The sequence below is a fragment of the Excalfactoria chinensis genome, chromosome 7, assembly GCF_039878825.1.
Source record: "Excalfactoria chinensis isolate bCotChi1 chromosome 7, bCotChi1.hap2, whole genome shotgun sequence".
In the NCBI taxonomy this organism is placed as follows: Eukaryota; Metazoa; Chordata; class Aves; order Galliformes; family Phasianidae; genus Excalfactoria; species Excalfactoria chinensis.
Genome location: NC_092831.1, coordinates 32,393,686 through 32,412,512, shown reverse-complemented (window position 1 = coordinate 32,412,512; position 18,827 = coordinate 32,393,686). Strand labels below are relative to the sequence as shown.

General features: G+C 41.3%; 2 protein-coding genes across 3 annotated transcripts; both read left to right on the top strand.

Moving 5' to 3' along the window:
* Positions 1–202: 202 nt before the first annotated feature.
* C7H2orf66 (chromosome 7 C2orf66 homolog) lies at positions 203–2,363 on the top strand. Of its 2 annotated transcripts, XM_072342326.1 has the most exons (4): positions 203–318; positions 854–998; positions 1,788–1,988; positions 2,267–2,363. In XM_072342326.1, the coding sequence occupies exons 2-3, from the start codon at positions 876–878 to the stop codon at positions 1,968–1,970; spliced, it is 306 nt and encodes a 101-aa protein (XP_072198427.1). In that variant the 5' UTR covers positions 203–318; positions 854–875; the 3' UTR covers positions 1,971–1,988; positions 2,267–2,363. The 2 variants fall into 2 exon arrangements, with proteins under 2 accessions (XP_072198427.1, XP_072198428.1); XM_072342327.1 differs by lacking the exon at positions 203–318 and having other exon boundaries at positions 653–998.
* Positions 2,364–2,538: 175 nt separating this feature from the next.
* On the top strand, positions 2,539–18,446 carry GTF3C3 (general transcription factor IIIC subunit 3). Its single transcript, XM_072342325.1, has 19 exons — positions 2,539–2,937; positions 3,418–3,520; positions 4,795–4,979; positions 5,369–5,492; positions 5,968–6,159; positions 6,383–6,548; positions 8,151–8,298; positions 9,522–9,594; positions 10,416–10,517; positions 10,863–10,966; positions 11,527–11,698; positions 12,130–12,332; positions 12,549–12,650; positions 13,563–13,698; positions 14,325–14,562; positions 14,866–15,056; positions 15,428–15,552; positions 17,127–17,279; positions 17,739–18,446. The coding sequence occupies exons 1-19, from the start codon at positions 2,839–2,841 to the stop codon at positions 17,859–17,861; spliced, it is 2,739 nt and encodes a 912-aa protein (XP_072198426.1). The 5' UTR covers positions 2,539–2,838; the 3' UTR covers positions 17,862–18,446.
* The last annotated feature ends 381 nt before the right edge of the window (positions 18,447–18,827 follow it).

Genomic DNA, 18,827 nt, shown 5'->3' with positions numbered 1-18,827 from the left:
GATATGGCTCTGCTATCTCTGCTGGAAATAGTTTTAAACTTCCTCTATGCTTACCGCCAATTTTCTGCAATACAGCTTCAGGAGGAGGAATTTGCACTGCACTGCTCAATAGCAACAGGTCTTAAGAGTATTAAGGATGAAATTCTCAAGGGTCTTTATGTCGCGGATGGAAATGGAATCATTACTGTATTTTTGAACTCCTGCTAACGTCACCGACACCCACCTACAGTCCACTAGAAATATAAGTGCAGAGATCAGTTCATTCACAGATCACAAGGAGACTAACCAAGAAGGGGCAAGACGAAGCTAAATTTGCTGGTAAGCTTTATTTTAAAGAGAGTGAACGGTAGAATCTGATTCTTTTTCTTGACTGAAGGTGTGAAACTGTTCTTTAGTACCTTATGCTGGACTGTATTGTTATTCCATTTATTAATATATGTAGTACGTTCTCCTTTTGTGTAGTTTTAAAAATGGAGCTGTCGATCTCAGGCCGTAGTTTTGCCTTATCCTTGGAGCCCATAGGCTGGACGCTTTAACTATTCAGCCAGTGAAAATGGTTGTGATGGAATTACAAATGTAAATCTGCAGATGCAAATATCTTAAGTGTCAAACTGGTCCCTTTCAGCAAGAAACCAGTACCTAGAAATAACTTGGATATGGGAAAAACACTTCTTTACTTCCTAGTACCTTAGTACAGAACCAGGAAAGTTTATGGCACACAGATTTCGTCTGTGGTAAGGAGGTTTTCCTTGCCGTGGGTGAATTATTTCCAGGACTCCCCTGCATTGCTTTATTTGTTGGTAGTGACAGTTCTGTAGGGCTTAAGGATCCTGGTTCTTTGTCCTTCTTGCAGATAGTCTGTTCATCTCTTTGATATGTGGAAAGTGGCGCTCCTAGGACTATGTACCATGTTGGCTGTCAGAGGATTGGCGAGGGGTGCTCCATTGGAACCAGAAGAAAAATGGAAACCTCTAGATAATCCTAGAAACAGAGACTTGGTAAGGAAATGCTGCCAGAATCACAGTCTGAGTTTTGTGTGGGGTGTTTTTGTTTTGATTTGCTTTCCATCACAGTAATTTTTGTCCATTAAACTTAACGGCAAGAGGGTTTAGTAACTATGCACTTCACATAGTCAGTAGGTACAAGTGGCTGAGCATTCTTCAGTGCACAGTTGTAGTTGGATTATAATGCTGCTCCTCTTATGAACCTGAAAGATGATGATGATGATGTTTCTCTTGAAAGTGTACTGTTGTTGCACGTTTCATCTTAAGTTTGTTTCCATCTGACACATCCTTGTGAATAGTTGCTAAAGATCCGAACGTTAATTAACAGCTGAGGAAATAATTAAGGTAGTATTTGCAAGATCCTATCAGGAATTTGTGAGGGGAGAAAATCTGTTTCCCACAGTTTTCACGACGGTTTAGAGGAGAATTGACTAAATTTATTATACTTCTATGCAATCTAAAGGGCCAATCCACATCGATTGCACACCGTTGCTGACTCTTGGAGAACATTCCGTGCTGTTAAAGGTACTGTTTGCCCTCAGCAAGAGTTCTGCCATACCTGCTTTATAAAGCAGAGTCCTCTGTGCTTCAGTGGGGAGCACAGACTACCAGTGAAATGGTGGTGGTCTTGAAACAGCACGTAAGATGTAAAGCCATGGGCAGATTGGATGTGTCCAAATGATATTGTCCGTATCACACCGGTTTATGATCAAAAGAGATGGCTTCAGTAGAAATAACTGATCTGTTGGGCACGCTTGATTTTTACTGATGAAATCCGTTCAGTTTTTCAGAACTCTCCAGGCATACTTTTCAGGCCGGGGTCTCGATCTCAGAAATTTCCCAGCTACTTTCACTGTGAGCAACGAAGGACCAAGGCCGCTCATGTTCTACTCAGATCCCATTGCTTCTGCGTTTGCAGATTATGAAGAAAGGAAAAATTCTTTTCCAAATGACTTCAAAGGCTAAAAGATGCTGCTGGCCAAGGTAAACGAGGATGCTTTTACACACTTCTCCATAAACATGAAATAAAGTTGAAGAGGGCCGAGCTTGAATTATTAATAAATGCAGCTTCAATGTACAGCAGTTCCATAACTGTACCTGTTAACAGGAGGGGGTTCAGTGCCATTCAGGAATGCCCTGGTTCCCTTCACCCTTTGCAGCTGTTCATCCTGCACAGCCACGCATTGCTGTGTGTCATAGTCGGGGTGCAGCGCTAAGTACTTCTCTACGTGCCTCATGCCCTTTTTTCCCCTCTTTTTCAGGTGTTTTTAAGGTGTTTTTCTGGACTTGAAGTGCTCACCTCCACAGCAAGACGCTCCTGCTCTGCCTTCTTCCCTGCTACCTGAGTTTAAACATCCCCCTCTGCCCAAGCCCTTACCCTGAGGCGTGCCCCTTTGCTGTCATACATATGCTGTTCGTTTCCACACGTGTGGCGCTGGGGGGCAGCTCTGGCTTTATTTGGGTTCGAATAAATGGGGAACGCCACCCGCCCTTGTTCTAAATAGGTAAATAAACGTGACCTTTCAGCTCACTGGAGCGAGGCGTTGTGAGATATCGGCGGGGATGGCGTTAGATATTCTTTAACCCGGCGGTCTGTCGCTGTGCGGGGAGCCGAGTGCCTCGGGGGAACTGCTCCGCGAACGGCGGGGCCTCGCGGTCGCGTTAGAAACGGGAACGGCTCCCCTGCCATGGCGGAGCTCCGCAGGCACGGCCTGAAGGAGCCGGGCCGGACCGCGGCACTGCGGAACCCGAACGCGAGGCGCGGGGCGGGGCGGGCGCCATAGCGGAAGCACCGCGTCCCACATGAAGAGTTCCCCCCGGCCGTCCCCGCACGATGTCGGGGTTCAGCCCGGAGCTGATCGACTATCTGGAGGGGAAGATCTCCTTCGAGGAGTTCGAGCGACGGCGGGAGGAGCGCAAGAGCCGCGAGAAGGTCAGGAGGGAGCGGCCTGAGAGGGGCCCCGGGCTGGGAGGAGGCGGCGGGGGGAGCTCTGTGTTCCCTCAGGCGGAGGAGAGCTCTGCTGCCATGGCAGGACACGCGGCACCGAGGGACAAGTGCTGTCCGAGAGCAACCTCGTGCCGCACTGAAGTTGCACTCGTAGCATTGCCAGCTTTTGTGTTTAAATAACGCAGCCTTCCAAAAGAGTTTGCTTGACGCGTTCTCTTATGCACCGAGCCGTACCGTCTCACCTCAGCGTAATGCCATGTGAATTCAGTAATGTGAACAGCCACCACCTGTGTCCCCCCACAGACGTCCGAAAGCAGCTGTTGCTGAGCTTTTTGTTTAATTGATGTGAAAATACAGCACTCGGCACGCCTGGTTCACATGCGGTGCCGAAGCTGAAACCTGTGCTCTGAATGCTAATCCCAGAGATCAGGGGAAGCTGGTTACTAATGTTGTTGGTGTGTATAGGACAGTGAGAATGCATCTGCTGAGGAGAACACTGACGACATAGATGCGCCCTCTTCATCCAGAAAGGCAGCTGGGAAGTCCCAAAGTCAGGACGAAACAGACGGTAAATATCTCTGTGATGGTTTCAGCCAAAAATGCGTTCTAAATACTTAATAGTTGACCTTCTCTAAAAACCTGGTTCTGCTCAACCTGTGGGTATTGAAGCACGTTGTAGGCTTTAACTTTGTTCGCTGGTCAAAAAGGGCTGGATCATCTATATATTGCTGTGGAATGTCCTCCTGGCTTTGTAACCTTGTGGTCCCTGTCATTTGCTTGATGTGAAGTTTCAAATAGGTATCTCAGAAAGTCTTCTGCCTGTGTTTGGTTTTGGTTTTCTCTGCTCATCTCTGCTGGCCTTCTTGGCTGAAATGAAAGGGTTTTGGGAATATTTGATTCTGCTGTGTGAGAGTTTGCTTCCCCCGCTGCCATCTATAGGAAAATAAAGCAGCTCAAAAGAGGAGGTTTTCTGTTTGCTTTTGTTTGTATGAATCCACATGTAGTATCCCAAGTCCCTCTAGTCCATTGGCAATAGGTTTATTTTCCAGTACCAGCTTTGTGTTATGGACGTACCTTTATCAAATCTTTAAATGCCCAATCCCCCATCTCTAACCTTGCAGTGTTTCGTTGGCAGTCAGATGAAGAGAAGCATACAGAAAACGTTTGCTTTCATTCCTTTTTGTCTGGAAATAGATCTGTGAGCAGTTATGAGCACTGGTTAAATTAGTAAAGGAAAGTTTTAATGTTATGTGCTTTAAGCATCTTCATTTTGGACATACAGCTTTATACATTTGTTTACGTTAAATAACTTTGTTTATTTTTTCTGGAGTTTATGTCAATAATCTGGATTTTGTATTTCCGTGGGTTAAAAGGTACTCATTGCCATGGGCAGAGTGCTTAAAGGATATTATTGTGAATGACTTCTAATAATTGAGCACTGCCTTATTGCTCAGCGTAATGGTCTGCTCGTTTAGCCTCTCCAGCTGAAAAGCTTTGTTCCATCCACATAGTTCTGTGCTTGAAAATTGCTTCTCTTCTGTGGTTCATGAGGAGAGCTGAATAAACTGCTGCTCCGTTCTGTGCGTTCCCCCATGCTTTCTTATCAAATATCCAGAAAATGTTAGAAGCTGTGGGATACTGAGCACTACTGATGAATGACACCGTGTTGGAAAATACAGGCGGTTGCATAAAAGCCTGCGTTTCTGAAGGCCTTTTTCTTACAGAAAAAGCTCTCTCAAGTAGGCTGCTAATTGTGAAGAATTCTCTTTTCCGTGCTCTTGTCCTGATAACGTAGCACACTTTGGAGTGTGTCATAAACCTGTTCTGTTATTTCTCAACCAGGAGAAACTGCAGATGGCGTCAGTAAATCTGTGCATCGGGTCTTCGCATCCATGATTGGGGAAAATGAAGACGAGGAGGAGGAGGAGGAGGAAGAAGAGGAAGAAGAAAGTACCGAGCAACCCACAGCTGGAGATGTTTTTGTGTTGGAGATGGTACTGAACCGAGAGACCAAGAAAATGATGAAAGCAAGTATTTAAACCTTCACTGAACTGCTCTCTATTTCATGAAGTATAATAAATAAATTCCGCTTTGCACGATCTTAGCTGATGCTGAGAGACTTGCCTGAAAGTAATGCTGTGCAGGATGCTTCTGATGTCGGTGTGGCCTTTCTGCTTTGCTAGAAAGTTACTGTAGGTTCCTGTTAGAAAGCTTTTAGAAATAATGAAGTGAATCTTTTGCAGTGTCTGGGTTTTAGTTGTGTTCTGTCTAGAGTTACTTTGTCAGTCATGAAAATCATTTTTACACCACTCGCGCTGCAGTAGTTTGCTGTTTGGTTGTGTGAAGCACAACTGAGATCTCCTGAACGTAGATGTAAGTGAATCGTTGGTAGAAATTGTTTCTCTTTTCCATTTAGGAGAAAAGGCCTCGCAGCAAACTTCCTCGTGCGTTGAGGGGTTTAATGGGAGAAGCCAATATCAGGTTTGCTCGAGGAGAACGCGAGGAGGCCATTCTGATGTGCATGGAGATCATTCGACAAGGTATTTTAGAATGGTAGAAGATTCAGGTTTAAAAAATGTGTATCAGAAAATTCATTGTTGCTTCCCTGGTGAGAAAAATGCTTGGCACAAGGGATTTTATTCTGTAACTAGTGTGAAATTAAGAGCGTGCAGTGCATTTCCATTGCTGTTTTGCTTTTGAGAAGAAACCAGCACCCTAATTCTGCAGCTTTATACACATTACTTCTATTGTCTTTGTGGACCTGGAAGGTAAACAGAGTTGTTTGCATGACTTCTGATGTAGAAAAATGCTACAAATTGTTGTTCTGAGGTTCAGTCAACCTGTTTAATGGTTTATGTAAAATAAATTGGCAGCTTGTCTGCAAAATGTATTTTTTGAATTGAAGCAGCGATATTGATGTTTCATACAGCTGCAGTAGCCAGTAGCTGGAAGAAAGTTGCTTTCGTGTCGTTCTTAAAACAATAGTTCTTAACTGCTCTCTTTGTCTTTTTGTAGCTCCTCTTGCCCATGAGCCTTTCTCCACTCTTGCCATGATCTATGAAGACCAGGGTGATATGGAGAAGTCATTACAGTTCGAACTGATTGCTGCTCACTTAAATCCTAGCAATACTGAGGAATGGGTCAGACTGGCAGAGATGTCGCTGGAGCAGGACAATATTAAACAGGCTATTTTTTGCTATGCAAAAGGTATTGTAGCAGTAATTTTAATATTCTAAAGTGAATGTTAGGTGCTGATAACAGTCGCTATATTTTCTTCTGCGTTCTGGTTTAGTTTGTTGGTCTGGTTTGCTTCCCTCAGGATGTAAATACTGTTTTCTCTGTTATCTACTTAGAAACTGCTGATGTTTGCCGTGGCTTTGGCAGTGGAGTAGATGAATATGAAATCTGTTATTGCTTTTTTTTGTTACAGCTTTGAAGTATGACCCAACCAATGTGCGTTATCTGTGGGAGAGATCAAGCCTGTATGAGCAGCTGGGGGAACACAAGTTGGCTATGGATGGCTACAGGCGTATTTTGAATCTTCTGTCTCCCTCTGACGGAGAGCGCTTTATGCAGTTGGCTAGAGACATGGCAAAGTAAGTTGGATTCAAAATGGTATGATTTGGTTTCCCAAAGCTTCTCCAAGTTTGGTCTTACTAAGCTCTTGTGCTGATTGAGGCTAGGTATGCAGCTGAAATCAGGGCATGCAGGTGTATCTGCTGGGGATGACAAGCATGCAAGCATGCACCCCTCATGCACTGGGATGTTTCCAGCTCCTGACATGTGGGAATAATTTTGTGCACAATGAGTGCATCATCGCAGAAGTGTTGTATTCTCTGAGAGTAGGAGAGCAAAGTACAAATATTGATGACCAAAAACCCCTTGTAGTATACTGTTGTATACAAATACAGTACATTGTTGTATCTGTGTAGTGTCACTAGAGACTCAGAACCTGTTACTGCCAGCAACTCGAAATGAAAGGAACTGCTCAATGTGAAATGCAGTCTTCAGCACAACAGTATGTATGGTTTTTGATCTGTCGTTGGAGTAGTAGAAATCTGTCACCTCCCCCTTTCTGCAGGTGGGTGCAGGTCAACTCATAGAAGTTAGCCTGTGGCAGAGGAGGTTGATGGTTAAATGTGTGACTCTTATAGCTCTAAGTAAATTAGCTACTTTAAACCTCAGCTTTCTCATGTATAACTTGTAGAAAGATGTCATCGGGCTGTTTCTGAGCCAGTGGGTAAGTCTTTTGATTTTCTTGGTTGTGAAATGCAGTGAAAAAATGCAAGAATTGTATTGTAACAGTACGGTTGTTGGAGTTTCCCGTCAGACCAGGTTAATGCAATACACTGCTAATGTGTGGCTCAGGGCGAGAGATAGGAAATAATGGGAGTTTTCACTATACTAACATACAGAGGTTTATTTGATCATTGAGAGGATTATTGGTAACTATTTGAAATGCACAAAAAATTGTCAAAAATGATAAGGAAAGACAAACTACCATCTTTCTTGCCATCTTGTAGCTTATCTTCCCTAATGAATATGTGAGGGCTGCTCTGAAAGTAATGCCTCCTACTTTATGATGTTGGCCCATGAAGCAGATGGTGGTGGTGTGGCAATAGAAGCTGAACCTTCCCCCCATATCCCACTCTGTTTTGTTGCTGATGGCAGTGAAGGGGCAGACAGAATGGTGTCGGACATGGAAGTGTGGATGAAGCAGTGATGTGCCATTAAATTCTTCCACGTGGAAAAAATGGCACCCGCTGGTATTCATCAGTGTTTGCTGAACACTCATGGAGACCAAACAGTACATGTGAGTACAGGGAGGCAATGGGCAGCACGTTTTAGCAGTGACAACTATGTGAAGGGTGAGCCACGCTCTGAATGGCCGTGTGGATTTTTATACGTATGGCACACAGGCTCTTGTTTATTGCTAATAAAAATGCAGAGCTGGTGGTGGTGCCTGCGTTGAAAAATAGTGTTTTGTAACTGGGGATTTGCTCTATCAAGTAGCGTTGCTGTGTTCTTTGTCTCTTTTGTAGTTTCCATGGAAGCAAATAGGAGGCATTACTTTTGGAGCATCCCCTGCTGATTAACGGAAGTAAAAGCAAAGAAATATGAAGAACCTTTTGCTTGTGATCCAAGTATGTCTTGTCAGTTATCTCAGATACTTAGTATCTCATGTCTGCATTTCGTAGGAGTTATTATGAAGCCAATGATGCTGCCTCTGCTATTGAGATCATAGAAGAAGCCTTTACTAAACATCAGAGCCTTGTCTCCATGGAAGACGTTAATATTGCTGCTGAACTGTATATTTCCTCCAAGCAGTATGACAAAGCATTGGCGGTATGGACAATTACATGCATTTGTCTGTTGTGTTCAGCAACTCTGCCACAGTTCATAGTCCTGTAGTTCTTAAATACAGTCATATTTCTGTTCTAATAGAGCTGATCAGAGGGCTTCCAATTAGTTCTGTAGTAATCAGCATTTAAGTTAACACCGGGTCTGGTAAGACTCATTTTCTGTGCCTCATTTTAAGTTCTGGGATCTGTTCTTTCCTTCTCTACAACTATCATAACCTCAGTAGCCAGAGGACAGCTATGAGCTGATGCTGGGGGTCTGTTGTACTACCAGCAAAGGGCATTCTTTAAGGTTGCAAGAGTGGCACCGAATGCCTTAATGCTTCACTCACAGACACTTGTGCTTTATCTGATATAACTGTGTTATAACTAATAATTTTTGCTTTAAATATCAGACACACATTTCAGAACACTGGAACTCAACTCTGAGACTTAAGGAATGGGGGAAAGGTCCCAATTCATTCTTGAGGTTATTACCCCTCGTTTCTGTGCCTGTTTCCTATTTGGTTTGGTCTGGCTTTGAGGAGAACGTTGTAACAACCTGGCCATTATTACACATTCCCAAATAGAGTAAAGAGCCACTAAATATTGGGACTTTCTCCTTCTAAACATTCTTATTTGCTGATATCAATTTTCTTCATTTTTTCCTATGCAAGGTTTTTGTTCTCTCTCTGTCAGTGTAAAGCATTACAAGCCTGCCGACATCTCTACTGACTCTTCCTTGTACCACTTTCTAGTTTAAAAATGTAAACAGGTAATTCTCTGTACTCGTTATTTGGTTCTCCTCGGGTCTCTTGCTATGATGGTGTTTCTTGTTCCTTAGACAGCTGAATCTGTATTTGAGCTAGTAAACTGAGGGCTGTGTGTTTGACACTCTTGTTTTGGCAACGGTAATTATTACCTAAGTGTTTACTTGACAATTATTGAATGAAAACACCGAATGGCACTGGATCTTAGACCAGCAATCCTTTGCACTTCTGTGTTTCCCCTCTCACAGCCCCCTGTGGGCAAGCTAAAGTCTCAACTAGTTTGTCTTTGATTTTTGACTTAGGGTGATGAAACCCCATATTAATGAGCTGACCCTAAGTGAAATGAAGGCTGCCTTTCTTCCCACAGCTTCTGCAATATCTGAAGAACCTGCCATGTAGGCTGGCAGCTGCATATATCCTTAAAGTCTTTAAAGTGATCTGAGTTACTCTTCTGTTTTAGGTTATTACCGATTATGCAGGAATTGTGCTTGAAAGGAAAGCATCAGAAGAAAGTCCTGCTGAGGAGAAAAAAGGTAAGTAGTTAACAAGCGGTTAGTGTGACCCTCCTGTTCATCTGATATGACATTTTTCTTCTGTTCATCTAGTGTGACGTTTTTCTTTCCATTACCTTTTCAACTCGTGGTTATGTTTGGATGCATATTGACAGGCTTTTCACTCTTGAAACTCTTCAGTGTCTTCAATGAGTTACATTGCATGACCTCAACATTCTCCGAGGAGTTACTCTGCTGTCCAATTAGCCCTGGTGACTCATTAGAGACAAGGACTACTTTCCCTGCAATAGGAGGCCTTTTAAAGTTCTAAATGTTCCTCTGTGTGATTATGGCAGGCCAGTTATTCCTGCTAGCTAAACAACTTCTGAAAATAAGTCGGATAATCTTTGTGTTATCTATTCAATATCAAGCTTTGACCTGAAACTAGTACTCTGTAAATTATACTTCTTTTTCCTGAACATTTGAATGTTGTGATACACGAATATCTAGGGATATTGGTCTGCAATTTTGATGAAAGCCGTCGTTCAAGTCTAAAGATGTTTCTGTTTGGACTGTAGAGCGATCGCAGCGTGCCAGCTCTGAAGCAGACAGTCTGTTCTGTAATTGAACAGGACAGTTGTTTTAGTAATCCAGTCCCAATCCACCAGAGGTACAAGATAATTCTGTTTTCAGCTTCTTTTTCTTTCTTTTTTTTTTTTTTTGGAATGCTTCTCTCTCTGTTGTCCTTCAAAAGAATGTCTGCTTTTCAGTTTTAAACAAGAGTAAACTACCAGTCAAGTGTGGATTCACAATTAATTTTTGGCTTAGCCGGTGATGTGAAGGGTGATCTCTTTCCCTTTAAGATGATGCAGCAGCAGTGGTAGAAACTCAGGAAGGCCAGGAGGCAGTGACTGACAACCAAGTTGATCCCCAAGGCGATCCGATTGCTGAATCGAGTGCTGCAGGTAAGTAGTTAAGTTGCTGAATGTAGTACAAGTTTATGAACTGATCATATACTCAGGAATCAGGTTGGAATCATAGCAAAACCATGAGAGTTTCAAGCAGTAGGGCAATAGGGTTAAATCCAGGAAAGGTTACCTGCATACTGTCTTTCTTACTCAGAATTTACTTTTACAAAAGAAGTGAAGAGGGGTAGGCACCAACATACACACCTACACCAACGTTTGCTAGGGTCTGAGAATGTGTTCTTCTCTTTGTAGCTCACCATAGTCTGGAGAAGATGTGGGGCTCTGTGAAATGATTGCTAAAGCTTGAGGGCTCAGAGAGATATTTTTTTCTTCTTTCCACAGCTGAGGAGAAAGTTAGCTGCTGTATACCTGAAGGGGTTCCCATAGACATCACAGTCAAGCTGATGGTGTGCTTGGTGCATTTGAACATCCTAGAGCCTCTCAACGTAAGTAGAAACAAACTCAGAAGTCAGGGACAAATTAACAAAGCAAATAGTTTTTCCTGTCTTTATATGACTGAGGTCATTGAGAGGGCTTTGGAGATTAAATTTGCTTTCCTGCCACTGCAAGATGGATGCCTAGCAAACCTCTCGTAGCAGAAATTCTGCTTTTGGCCTTATATATTATGCCTTTGGCTGGAAATATTTCCAAGGAACAGTAAATGAAAGCCAGTGGGCTATGTTAGGCCTGGGACCACACTACTGAGTCTGGAACACTGAGGCACAAACCTTGAATTTGTTTTAAAGCCCCGATAAATCTTAATGTTTTAATGCAAGGTACTGGATGTAGAATGTCTGGAATAGTAACATGTGACTTTTTCAGCAGTTGTGAAATTCAGATCTTTATTTTACACTTCTAAAGTCATATTGAAGTGATGGAAGTATGGCTCAAAATGCAAACTGCTTAAAAATTATAACATAAAAAGGAGCTTCCGAAAGCAGATTGTAAAGCAGTGTTGTTGGTGACTGTGGCTTTTAGTATTTTGTTTGTTTGCTTGCTTTTAAAGCCTCTTTTGACCACTCTGGTGGAACAAAATCCAGAAGAAATGGGTGACTTGTATTTGGACGTTGCGGAAGCATTTCTGGATGTTGGAGAATACAACTCAGCACTGCCTCTCTTGAGCGCCCTCGTCTGTTCCGAGCGATACAACTTGGCTGTCGTCTGGCTTCGGCATGCAGGTTAAGGAGGGCTGCTGAAAACGTGGTACTTGAGAGATGGTAGCACAGTGCTGGGCGTTTCCAGAGAACTTTATTTAAAGATCACTGGAATTGAGATACATATGTTGAACTAGAATTAGTACTTGCTAAACTGTAACTGGAGTTTACTATGACAACCCTGCCATGAGGGTTTTGTTCTTGTTACGCACTGAAATTACCTTCAGCTTTATTTTCGTCTAGTTGAACAGCATCTACATTCTATTTTGTGTTGACTGATGACACTTAAGTGGAACTATAGATGCATCACTGCTTATTTCTGAATATTTTCACTATAATAATACATGTTTTGAGTGGTTTTAACTGGAAGAGCATCTGTAAAGTATGTCAACTATTTTGCTAGCATTTAATCTTCTTTTTCTGCCATTTAAGCGTACGGTGCTTTGTATATCTAGAGTGCTTGAAGGCTTTGGGACACATGGAGCGTGCCGCAGAGAGCTACGCTAAGGTTGTTGATCTTGCTCCATTGCATCTGGATGCAAGGATCTCACTTTCAACGCTACAGCAGCAACTGGGCCGGCCTGAGAAAGCTCTGGAGGCTCTGGAACAAATGTATGATCCAGATACGCTGGCTCAGGATGCTAATGCAGCCCAGCAGGTGAGCGGGGTATTTTCTAGGCTTCCAGCTTAGTATGTTGTGTTTGACAGACTATAGTAGCATTCCAAGATGTTAATGGTGTAGGACCAGAGATTGACACATGCAGTTTTCTAGAAGATTTTACCATTCTATTAATTCTGTCTTGTATTAATAATTGTTGGTTTCATAAATTGTTTCTTTGTGAGTGGGTGAATAATGATATTTGATGTTACCTAGGAATTAAAGTTACTCCTCCATCGTTCTACGCTGTTGCATTCCCAAGGCAAAATGTACGGCTACGTAGACACTTTACTGACGATGCTGGCGATGCTGTTGAAGGTGAGCCAGTCTTTGCAGTTATGCTTAACCAAACTGGACAGCTGCAAGTTGGGTTAAGACAAGGGGCAAACAAACTTAAGAGGAAAACTAGTGGTTTGGTATGCAAGTGTCTTCATAATTTTGTTGGATGAAAATCCTGTGGATAGCCTATTAATGCTCGAGGTCTGTAATGCTGTGGTTTTTTGCCTGTGTTCTTCAGAACGGAGCATCGTTTGTGAATATAATTCTCAGTACACTGAATACAACTTTCTATTTCTGAATATACAGAGAACATGCCGAGTACTAAAGTTGCATCTTACCTATTTAGAAGTCAACATAATGCTTTTTTCTCATTTACTTTTGTTTAGATACTAGATTGTATTTTAGTAACTTCATTTTGAATTATATAATCCATCATGTTATTTAATGCGCAAGGAAGGATTTATTTAGTTAACAAATACAGCAGTGCTATCTTGTGTTTCTTTGTTAATTTCCCTTCTTTCACTCAGAAATGAGGGCAGGGAATATTTAAACCTTGCTTTTAGCCCTTTGGTTAGAGCCAGTTCTGTTCTATTACAGTGATTGAATAGCTGACTGTCCACATCCTTCTAGAACTGATACTGACAGAATGGTGTCGTTTTTGTTACGCCTCTGTGCAAATAGTTCTGATCTGAACATGCACAGGGATGTTCCGATCCCAGGAGAAGTCTTAAAGTCACTGCAGGAGTTTCTGTCTTTCTTCTGTGTAGCCCAGTTTGCAGTGATGTGCAAGTCAGTACCTACTGAGAATGTTATCTTGTGTGATCTTGCTCTGTTGTGGCATTTCTAAGCTGCAGACAGTTTTGGCAGGCCGTGTGAGCATGGCCATAACGCTGCATTTGAGATAGGACTTATTAATATAATCTGAAACACTGCTCTTAAATTTGTCTCTAGGTAGCAATGAGCAGAGCTCAGGTGTGTTTGATATCAAGCTCCAAGTCTGGGGAGAGACACCTCTACCTTATGAAGGTGCCAAGGAATAAAATTTCTGACAGCGACGACCAGGAGGCAGCAAACTGTGATGCGAAAGGTAACAAACGATTATTAAAAACAAAACAAGGTCAGCTTCTTTATCCTGAAAACAAATGTTAGTATTTTGCATGCTGAATCCATGCAGACCTTGTTGTATTTCTAGCACAAGGAAGGCAGCAAATGTGAGGCAATACAGCTTCAGGGAACAATGCTCATTCAGAGAAAAATAATACAGTTACTGAATAATTTAGATAGAGAAGGACATACAGAGGCCACACGGTCCAACATTCCTCTCAGCACAAATACAAAATGCACGTGGCTCTAGAAAATAACAGAAATGTTATGTTGTTTCTCTTCTAAGAGCCGTGTGCTTATTGAACTGAGCAGACTTAGTGAAACCAGACTACAGTTTCTTAAGCACTGTTTGAAGAGGAGTAACATGAATGCATTCCTGTGCTGTGTTCACAACTCGAGATGTATTTCTTATCATTCGTTCCCAAGTTTTGCCTGTTTTTTCCTTGTGTTTTATAAACTGCTCTTAAACTGAGGAAAAAATAAAAAGTCAATAATTTATTTTGCCAGTTAATGCTGAGATCAGTTTGATGTATGCATGTTTGATTGTTTGTTTAAAAGAGTTTCTCTCTTGTTTCAGTTCTCTTGACTTACTGCCTTCAATATTTTCAGCCATTTTTGCTGTTCTCATGAGTGTTTTGACAAAGGATGACTGGTGGAACCTTCTCCTGAAGGCTATATATTCCCTGTGCGACCTCTCCCGGTACAAGGAGGCTGAGCTGCTAGTAGATTCCTCGTTGGAATATTACTCGTTTTACGATGACAGACAGAAGCGCAAGGAGCTGGAATACTTTGGGCTTTCAGCTGCAATTCTGGACAAGAACTTCACAAAAGCGTACAACTATATCAGGTAGGGAACTGAGCAGGCAGAACAATCTGTTCTCTAATTACTTCCTCCGAGGCTGTAGTTGTACCGGTGGATTTCTGAAGGAGGTCAGGCTAATGCTTTCCAGCTTTGCCTGAAACAGATAAGCCTGCTGAAGCTAATGGAGTTTCTGATAGTAATAATGTATAACGCAGTAGGTCGTTTGATTTGTCCAAATCTCTTAGTTCTTTTGTGAGTTTTCCCTCAGTCACTTAAACTGCTTTTATTGCAGGTGTAGTATTTACTGTATAGCATTTCCTAATTTCTCCTATGGTTTTCATTCTGTAGAATAATGGTAATGGAAAATGTCAATAAACCTCAGCTGTGGAACATCTTCAATCAAGTTACTATGCAGTCTCAGGATGTCCGTCACCATCGCTTTTGTCTCCGCTTGATGCTGAAAAATCCTGATAATCATGTGCTGTGTGTCCTAAATGGGCATAATGCATTTGTGTCGGGCAGTTTCAAGCATGCTCTTGGTAATATCATTCATCTTCTAATTTTAACAAATAGAAGTAAATATATATATATATATATTTTTTTTTTTTCTAACAGATAAAAAATAGCTTTCTTAAAGTCATTTCTTTATATATCAGAAAGTGCTGTGTGACTTAATAGTGTTAACCTGATACTTTGATTGTGTTGTACCAAATCAAAGCATCAGGACGGTTTTCCTAATAAAAATTATATATATATATATATACATATATATATATACACACATATATATATATACATATATATATATATACACATATATTAATAATATGCTATATTAAATATGTTAATATATATATTAGACTGATATTTTTTTCTTAGCTCACAGTTTAAATTTGCTGTTTGCTTTTAGGACAGTACGTGCAAGCCTTTCGTGCAAAACCAGATGAACCTCTCTACAGTCTTTGCATTGGTTTAACTTTCATCCACATGGCTTCTCAGAAGTACGTGTTGAAAAGGCATACTCTTCTGGTACAGGTAAATTAATATGTTTATTGTTACCTATAGCGTGTCCTGACTTTGTATTTAGAGACAGGTAGGACTGCAGTGTATTGTGTGTAAGTCACTGCTCCTGATTAATACAGTATTGCTACAAAGAAATAGTGAAACACAAATAGAGTTCAGAAGCATACTCATCTGTGTTTGGTCTGAATCTCATCTTCTCTTACCTTAAAGTAGCTTACTCTATGGTATTTACACAGTGGTTTCATTAGTAGCCACCGATGTTTGTGAAACATTAGTAATTCCAGTCTTGATGGCTACAGATCGGATTTGATTCCTTGTTTTTGTTTTTGCTTTGTTTGACTTGTTCTTCAGCTTTGAAGAAGTGCCTCAGAGTATAATCTGTGCCACATACCCTAAATGGATGTGTCTCACAAACTCCATAGTTTTCTTAAGACTTTCCACACTTAGAAGGTGTTAAATGTAGTTGTTTATTTTCCTATCATCTTTTTCTCTTCCTCCTTTTGGTGCTGTGGTTCTGTATCGCTCTCACTGCAAAGATCTCGCAAATTCCAATTAAGGCTGCCCTCAATTTTTCAGCTTTTTTATTCATGTTTTTCTTTGACCTGCCAGCAGCGGTTACAGACCACAGCAATGGCGTCTTCAAAGTCATTCCCTGTACTCTCCTTCAGCATTTGTCATTAACTTGAAATTCCTTTTAACTCCTGTGGCCTCTGAGCTCCATGTTGGCAGAATGTGGTTCTGACCTTAAGCTCTCAGACTTTTCTAGCCTTTTAACAACTTGTCTTTTACACAGATTTTGACAAAAGCTGCAGACCTTTCTAAAACAAGACCAATTATGTTCGTATCCAACTTTTTTGGGTATTTTAAGTTTTCAAACTTGGATGTAATTTAATATTTTCAGCCACTTCTTTCTGTAGTCAGCCTGCCTTTCCTATCTGGGCTGCTGCGTTCTCCTTTACAACCTAATTGAACAGTGTCCTATTTATGTTACCCTCTGGCGATACTTTTCCCTGTTTTTCTCTCTCAGTATTTTCTTTCATGACACTTTATTTTTACATCCTCTCCTGCTCCTATTGTAGTTGATTAATAATTCAGCCACAGGAACACGTGAGTGACATAAGGCAAGATCATTAGCTGCTAGGTTCTGAACTAAATCCTCATGTTGACAGAGCTATCTCTGTCTACCAACACCATCCCTGAAAGAAGGGCCACTATTAGCAATGGAACCGGCACATTGCAAAGCAGTAATAGAAAGCAGTGTAAATTTCTGCACGGGAGAGGATGGAAAACTCTGCTCTGTTTTTTTCCCTTCTGAATTCCTCTCTTCTACCTATCCTTCCTAAGTTTCTCCCAAGACTCCTTCAGTGTAAAATAAAACACTGCATTTTAGTATCATACTGTATCTTTATTTTTTCCTTTTGTTTCGTATTGGAGGCAGTTCTGCTATAGGGCCATTCATCTTATTAGCATCTTACGAACCTTGGGCAATGACCAGACCACGCGCACATTAAAACACCTTTTCTCCGGTATCTTTTATGTCTGTCTTCTTAATGGGAACATTTACCATGTGCATAAAATGTGTACAGGGATTCTCCTTCCTTCATCGCTATGTGGACCTACGTGGACCATGTCAAGAAACTTTCTACAACCTTGGCCGTGGCCTTCACCAGCTGGGGCTGCTGCATCTGGCGATCCACTATTACCAAAAAGTACTTGAGCTTCCTCCTCTCACCTTGGAGGTACCGTATCTCTGTGAGCTGCACGCTACAAGCAGTCAGGTCAACGTTAGTTTCTCAGCCATAGTTAAGTACGTAAGATCTGTGTAGTTGACAACAGTTTGTGTTGGAATTCTCTGACACTGAAAACCCAGATCTGATTGTATGAAAAAGATAAAGCAGCATTCATACCCTGGTTATAGACACAAGTATACTACCTACAAATACAAGTTTAGGTAGCATTTCACTGTTATGATTTGGCTACCTAATTTACAGCTAACACTTATATCATTAATACAGTTCTTTGGTGATTAGTAATAAGTGGAAACTCATTACAAAGGGAGGGCACAAGAAATACTGCTTTAGTTTCTATACACCTGTCTGTGTAAACTATTACATGGGATTAGATTGCACTCTAACAGCTACTTAAGTTTCACTTTTAAACCATCTTGGCATATAGGTAACTTCTTATTCTTTTTACAGGGAATAGAAACTGATCAGACAGACTTGAGAAGAGATACAGCCTTTAACTTGTCACTTATTTATCACAGCAGTGGAAATACCAGAATGGCTCAGAAGATGTTATATACTTACATAGTTGTGTGACCAAGTTTGTGGCAGGTAGAAGTGCTACTCTTTGTATTAACTCTCACATCATGCGCTGCTGGGGAAACTGGTTTCGTATACATCTTTTTCTGTGTGTGCTCAAAGATGTGAGTTGTGCTGTCTATAGACTTTTTCTACTTCGGACATTTGAGCCACATCACGTATGGATGGAAACAGGTTGTTCTGAGCACAAGGCTGACAAACATTGATGAACTGCTTGATCTTTTGCATAGGATCGAACAGTGAAAACTGAAGTCTGATATTTTGCTTAGAAAAATTTACCACGTGCAATGCTACGAATACTTACAAGGAAGGTTGTACTGTAACAAAGAGGAAAGAAATGGGCTCGTACTGATCTCTGCAGGTTGGAGAACTCAGTAATTCAGAGATCATCTATGTGTTCAGTATTCCTAGGAGTTGATATTCCTAGCAGCTGTTCTACTGCAAGGTTGAAATCCATGTTACTTTGGTCCTTCTGAACTTGTTAATAAAAATTCTGATGTCAATGATGCTTGTTTACTCTTCCTTAGGAAAAAAATAATAATAAAGCTACCAAACAGCAAAAATTCATGTAATAATATCATATAAGTTGTTATTGAGTGTTGCAAATGGTCTGGATTTTTAAGTAGTTCTGACAGCTGAACAGCAGCACAGAGTGGTAGAAGCAGGCAGCTCCCAGCCTAGCAAGAGAGCAGTAAAGGTGATATAGGTATGTATATGTAGGTATGTATATGTAGGCGGGGTTTGGTGCTAAAGCAAAATAAGGCTGAAAAAGAACGCTGAATAGAAATTGAGCCATGCTGTTGCTTCCCAAGCGCTTGTTATTTACCCTATTACAGCTAACTGCTTTTTACTTTCAGCTCACTTTTGTGTGTTTGTTTCATGTTTCAATCAGTGCTTCAGAAATGGGTCTTGTGGAATTGTCTATGCTGATTTTAAAGCTCAGACAGTTCTATCTGAGATCAC

Bases quoted from the DNA above. Each gene is read 5' to 3' on its own strand.
- C7H2orf66 (XM_072342326.1), top strand. From the start codon at position 876: ATGTGGAAAGTGGCGCTCCTAGGACTATGTACCATGTTGGCTGTCAGA. The intron at 999-1,787 runs GTAAGGAAATGC...AAATCCGTTCAG, and splicing joins ATCCTAGAAACAGAGACTTG to TTTTTCAGAACTCTCCAGGC.
- GTF3C3 (XM_072342325.1), top strand. From the start codon at position 2,839: ATGTCGGGGTTCAGCCCGGAGCTGATCGACTATCTGGAGGGGAAGATC. The intron at 12,333-12,548 runs GTGAGCGGGGTA...GATGTTACCTAG, and splicing joins ATGCTAATGCAGCCCAGCAG to GAATTAAAGTTACTCCTCCA. The intron at 17,280-17,738 runs GTACCGTATCTC...TTCTTTTTACAG, and splicing joins TTCCTCCTCTCACCTTGGAG to GGAATAGAAACTGATCAGAC.